Here is a 6,430-nt window from a genome sequence, read left to right on the forward strand (position 1 = left end):
TGGGAACTGAACAATGAGATCACTTGGACACAGGAAGGGGAACATCACACACCGGGTCCTATTGTGGGGAGGGGGATGGGGGGAGGGATAGCATTAGGAGATATACCTAATGTAAATGATGAGTTAATGGGTGCAGCACACCAACATGGCACATGTATACATATGTAACAAACCTGCACATTGTGCACATGTACCCTAGAACATAAAGTATCATAAAAAATATAATTAAATAAAATTGCAGCAAAAAAGCACTAGCAATTGCTTATAGAAATATACCTATTTGCTTTCAGATACACCTTCCTCTTTTAGATTATGGAACCCTAGAGACAACCGTTATTTTATTCCTTTTACAGTGTCTTGTATTGTAGCTAGCTCCAAGGAAGAATCACCAAGAACTAAATGTTTGTTGAATGAATAAACATCAGTCAACCCATCTGCCTTAGTAGTTAGAGCATAGCAAACGTATGACTGAGGTTCACAAATCTCATTTCTTCTATTGAATATCAATTCTAAAAGATATAGGAGATTTGCCAAAATTCAGAGGCTGAAATCAGTATTTTTCAATAAATTACTTTCTTTCCATTCAGCTTTTTTCCCCTACAGAATTAAGCAGAAAGCAATTCTATATGAGCTTCTAGTTCTGATTAACTATGGTGATCCTGAGGTTTTGGAGTTTTAATTTCAAGAGCCATTAAAATATCTGAAAAGGGACAATTTTTAAAGTTCCTTGAATCACACGTTGTTCATACACTTTGTTGGGAGACATAAAATAATATAGAAGTTTGTGGAAGAGTCATAACAATAGTCAACCAGCAAAAATCAAATGTAATAGAATATTAAGAGCTCAAGGTTTAGAGTCAGAGTTCAAATCTTGGATCTGTCACTTACCAGCTGTGTGACCTCATGCCACTGAACTGCTCTGTGCCTCAGTTTCCTTAACTGTAAGTGGGGACACTAATGCCTGTCTCATAAAACAGCAGAGTGCCTGAAAAATAACAAACACTCAGTAAATGGTGTATGTTAATAACAATAACAATGGCAACAATAACAATAATTTGGGAAAACAAATTTGATCTTTCCTTTAGTGTCAGTAATCAAGATGTAAAAGTCCTCATGAATTAGAAAGCAATCACAATTTGAGTTCTAATAGAATCAGTAACTTACCCATGAAGAAAATAAACAAATGGTTCAAGATAGGGCGATATTTCATTAAGCCTTCTTCCTATGCATCATTGCTTTCTGATAAATTTTTTCGATACATTTCCTAAAATGATACTATTCTGAAGTATTATTGCATGCCTTGAAGGTAAAGGGGAATGCTTTGGGATAAAAGTTTTTATGAATAATGGTCCTAGCTCCAGAATTGAAGGCTAAAATAACTTGAAACATCATGGCCTCAAACTCAGTCATTTTAGAGATTTTTAAAACTGACTTGAAAACAAAAAGAAAACAAAAACTCACTAAAGTAAACTAAGCTGAGAACTGGAGGCCTGAAGTTTATAATAAAGTGAAGTTTGTAATTTTCCTGAAATTAAGAGTGAGTCAAGTAAAGAGACTCCCAGTCCTCACTCCAGGATGCTGTCAGTAGAATGTGCTGAATAGTTCAATTGACATGACTGGGATGCCATTTACCTTGAGTGCAGTCAAGGGGAGGCAAAGAACCGAAAAGTCACCTCATTGAAACAGATCAGTTAGGTAGACCATTAGTTACATAGATGAACATTTGTAAAACGTGGAGCAACTAACAAAGGTAAGGAAAGTTTGGAGCCCATTGAAAATCAATGTTGGTGTCAAAATCAAAACCCTAACAAATGAAATAACCTAAAGTGAAGGTCCACAGACTACATAAAAATAATTTTTTTTTAACTTTAAAATGTGAGCATTCTGAGGAGAGAAATTGTGCAGACCTTGCCTTACTAAGGTAGGGGACAGTGGCTGACCTCACACAGAGACAACTTGTCACATGTACTTCTCAACTAAGATCTCAAGGTTTTCAGAGATCCTTCAGAACTGCGATGGTTCTCTTTGATAACCCTAGTTGGCCTACTAAAGTACAAACTGCCTACTTTGACCTCTTTCCCAACTAACTAATCAGTTTTCCCCAAAATGTGAACCAACATTCATTGTTCGTAAGCTGGTTTTTCTCTCTCTCTTCTCTCATATAAAGCCACTTTTTGTCTTCTTTATTCTTTGACAATACTCCATAGATCATTTTACGCATAACTAAATGTGCATGCAAATGATTAAACATGCTTGATAAATGCTGAGTATTGAAATGTTGTATCCACTTCCACTGGAAAAACTGACATTTATGCAGTGGTTATTAACTTTTATGATACCATCAACACTGTATTGGTGTAACATGGTTGTAATGAGCCTAAGCAATACTTGGCAATCTGAGAACCCAGTCCTTGAGTGCCAGTAATGGGAAGCCTGTTGCAGATAGCACAGAAGTACTGTGAAACTGCAGTCTATCAAGAAGAACAATTCTCAGGAGAGGTTCGAATCAACTTTTAGAATGTGTAGAGGGAAAATCCCATTTACCATTGAGTGGCTTGATTGCTACCCAAATTTGTTTATTAAGAAATACCATTGGCCGGGCGTGGTGGCTCACGCCTGTAATCCCAGCACTTCAGGAGGCCGAGTTGGGCAGATCATGAGGTCAGGAGTTTGAGACCAGCCTGGCCAATAATGGTGAAACCCTGTCTCTACTAAAAATGTAAAAATTAGCCGGGCATGGTGGTGGCACGTGCCTGTAGTCCCAGCTACTTTGGAAGCTGAGGCAGGAGAATATCTTGAACTCAGGAGGCAGAGGTTGCAGTGAGCCGAGATTGCGCCACCACTACACTCCAGCCTGGGCAATAGAGGGAGATTCTATCTCAGAAAAAAAAAAAAATCATTAAACTTTGCAATGATGCTGCGGTATATAAGCAAGAATTTGGTCAGGCTATGCCTGATCTCTTACTTCATACTTTCCCAGGAATGTTGAAAGAATGAAATATGCCTGAAATTAATGACCTTGCAAATTGTCTACCTGAACATGGTCAGTGGTTTGACATAGGTTAGTCAGGACTAATGAAAATGTCATCAGTGGGGTTAAAGATGTAAAAAGCAAAGAATACACAATGATGTAAAACATCAAGGCATAAAGGCAAGAACAAAGAAACAAACAAAAACAAATTTCATGTAGTCAAACTATGGTCCATACACAGAAGCCTGGTATCTATAAATGATCATATGCATCCTGTCCTAATATGAGAAAAATGCCTTGGAACATTCAAAAAACATGATTTGGGGTTCAATACATTAAATTTGTCTATATTTTAACCATGTTGAATTTTAAAAATCCTTAGAAGTGAGCCTCTCTAAAATAAGACTAAACTAAAATACTCTGCTCCCAGATGGATGTTCGGTCTGGATTGTAGCCCTTAATTGTTTACTGACAATTTCCCCACCCCCAAGCTCCTTCCCTCCTGCTCCCCTTCTCTTAAAATGCTTTAACCCAAACTCAAAAACTTTTTGACATTTAAGGACCTTTCTACATGCTCTGTTCTCATGCAAAATTTCCTATCCTCTATGCACTAACTTGTGAATTCCCACTTACCCTTTAAGATCAACATGGAACACAGGCAAGGTGGGCCCTGGAGTGAAGTGGACTGAGATAGAAATCCTGGCTCTACCCATGTAGACATTTGCCCTGGTGCAAGTTGCTTTACCTCTGGAAACCTCTGTTTCCTTATTTATAAAAAGGCAATAATGATGCTACTTGATGGTTGTTGTAAAACTTATATACTGCACCAACTCTTTGGCCAAAGCTCCTCCAGGTAGTACATATTCCACAGCTGTGTCTTTCCTTCTAATGGCTTAATTTGAGCAACATTAGGCAACCATCCCTAAATTTCTAAAATATTTTATATCCACTTAAGCATCTATCAATTTGTACTTTTAAAATCATGTCTGTATCCCCAAATAGTGTGTAAATTCTTTCAGACAAGAGACTCTTTCAACCATATTTGTATTTACATTACACCAAACACACCGACTGGCACATAGGTGCTCAATCAATGTCTACAATGGCTGCTCCATCAGTGTTTACTGAATGAATAATGGATGGTTGAATGATTATTTCCAGTTTATAAATCATAGGGGGGAAAAGCAGATGATGTTATAAGTCTCCTTTCAAGCTGCTTTTCATCTGGCTTTTCCACAGGACTATATACTGTCTAGGACACAGATCTACAACTAGGCACACTTCTGCACATGGGCACTGCTATGGCCTGAGTATGTCCCTCCAAAACTCCTTCTGAAACCTAATCCCCTTTGGTGATATTAAGATGTGGGGCCTTTGGAAAGTGATTAAGTCATGAGGGTCCACCCTCATAAATGGGATGAGCACCCTAATAAAAGAGGTTGAAGGAAGCTCCCCTTCACACTCCACCATGTGAAGACACAGTGCTCCCCGCTTTCCACCATGCGAGGGTGCAACAAGAAGGCACTATGTTTGAAGCAGAGCGATCCCTCACCAGACACCCAGTCTGTTGGCACTTTAATCTTGGATTTCCCAGTCTTCAGAACTGTAAGCAACACATTTCTATTGTTTACAAGGTAAGGTAATTTGTTATAACAGCTGAAATGGACTGAGACAAGTATACATGCCCTTTTCTCTTTGTTACTAAGTCAAATCAAACTAAATGCCGAATGAAATAAGATTATTTTATAAAGCTAGAATGTAACATCAAAAACTAACAGTAAAACACTCTAACCATATAAAACACTATTTTCACCAATTGCATTTTTTTGAATGGTCAATCTTCCTCAAGGTTCGTTCTGCAAAGCCACATTGACCTCACAACCCATCCTAAGTGGAGGGTTCCAAAGCATCCTGTTGCGAAGCACCTCGACAGTCATTAAGCTCAAAGGCATATTTGGTTATTAGAATACCTAATTAGGAAAATAACAGCCCCTGACCATTTCCTTATCTTACTTTATCTAGATAGTTCATAAAAGTATACTTCATTACCTCAGTCCTATATTCCAAATAAATTTCATAAACCAGACACTTAAAATATTACACAGTATAGTCCTGGAACATGTGTGCATTCTTTATAAATCCTAATCGTAGTTTTCCTAATCAGGTACATGTGATTTCTCTCTGGATCCTCAATTAACAGTTCTATATAGCCCAATATTCCTGAACAATGACAGTAATGATTTTTTTTTTTACTTAATTTTTGCAATTAAAAAATATTGAGCTAATAAATAAACAGAAAAGTCTCTTAATGAACACTTGCCTACGAAAAGATCATCTTTAATTTTAGCATTAATCATGAGGTCAGGAGTGTATACTGCATGGATTTAATGATAATTTGGGGTTGTGTTTGAATTACTATAATTGCTTCCTTGTGGGTCAAAGTGTCTACAGATTTTCATTCCTTTATTCTATACATCCTGACCTCTCAAAACTCAACTTTTTTTACATTGCCCACTTGCTTCCTCCTAACACACACAGAAATATACCATTTTCCAGCGTTCAGTCCCACTCAAGCCCTGCCAGCATACTCCCCTAATATTATCCAATTCAAACCTGCTACTCTGCCACACCACTTTTCTTGGTTCACTCCATTGCTCTTCTTCATTAAAAGCTTTGAGCCGCCACACACACTGCTTGCCTTTTCAAATCCCCTTTTCCCGTCCTTGCAGCTAAAGAAAAGCTTCGCTTTGAAATTGGACATTTTTCCTGAACCAGCGGTGTGACCTTTCAGGCTCAGCATGGGATTCGTTTGTTTGGCTAAATCCAAAACATAGTAAGTTTTTAAAAGTCCATAATAGATGTTATGGAGAAAGATCCTTTGGCCTTTCTCCCAAGATAAGCCTGCCAGCGTGAGATGTTATGTTTCCCTGCACAGTGTCTGTGAGCTTAATGATGTGGCTCCATACATGAATCAGCAGTGTACCAGGTACTACTCTAGGCCTCTATTTAAGAAAAGATGTATCTCTCCCACTCTACTCAGAAAATGCATCTTCTTCTTGGAAGGGGTTGTCTAGAACAGTAAAGGCAACATTCAGCTCTCTGAATCCCATACCTCATTATAACTTGAGGAGTGACCCAAAGAGAAATAAGCCTCCCAGCCCAGGGCTACCAAGGTGCGGTTTGGCAAGGCCATTGCTAATGCTGACACTTAGGTCTCCACAAGTAGCTATGCCAACTGCCAGATACAAAGAACTTACAGAGCTCCAACAATTGTCCAGTTGAAATTGGACAGAGATACATATTCTGCATCCTACTGGCTACCTCAGAGGGAGCTAAAACAAGATCTAAAGAAAGCAAGTCCTTATGGTATCAATCTTTGAACTTAGAGAAAACCATTTCAAATGGCCCTCATTTGGTCTCTGCCATGTTTTCTGTCTTTTTGACCAAAAAAAAAAAAAA

The 6,430-nt window shown here is 38.2% G+C and overlaps 1 protein-coding gene across 3 annotated transcripts in view; it reads right to left on the reverse strand.

Moving 5' to 3' along the window:
• FRMPD4 (FERM and PDZ domain containing 4) overlaps positions 1-6,430 on the reverse strand; it is an 860,788-nt gene that overhangs the window by 396,372 nt on the left and 457,986 nt on the right. Inside the window, exon 2 of one of the 3 annotated variants that reach the window (XM_011994865.1) lies at positions 889-985. The exons of the other annotated variants lie outside the window; for them this stretch is intronic. Coding sequence (XP_011850255.1) covers positions 889-905 — 17 coding nt within the window. The 5' untranslated portion in view covers positions 906-985. The remainder of the gene's footprint in view (positions 1-888; positions 986-6,430) is intronic. 3 annotated transcript variants of the gene reach the window in all.

The sequence above is a fragment of the Mandrillus leucophaeus genome, unplaced genomic scaffold (genome assembly GCF_000951045.1).
Source record: "Mandrillus leucophaeus isolate KB7577 unplaced genomic scaffold, Mleu.le_1.0 Scaffold462, whole genome shotgun sequence".
NCBI classification, from domain to species: domain Eukaryota; kingdom Metazoa; phylum Chordata; class Mammalia; order Primates; family Cercopithecidae; genus Mandrillus; species Mandrillus leucophaeus.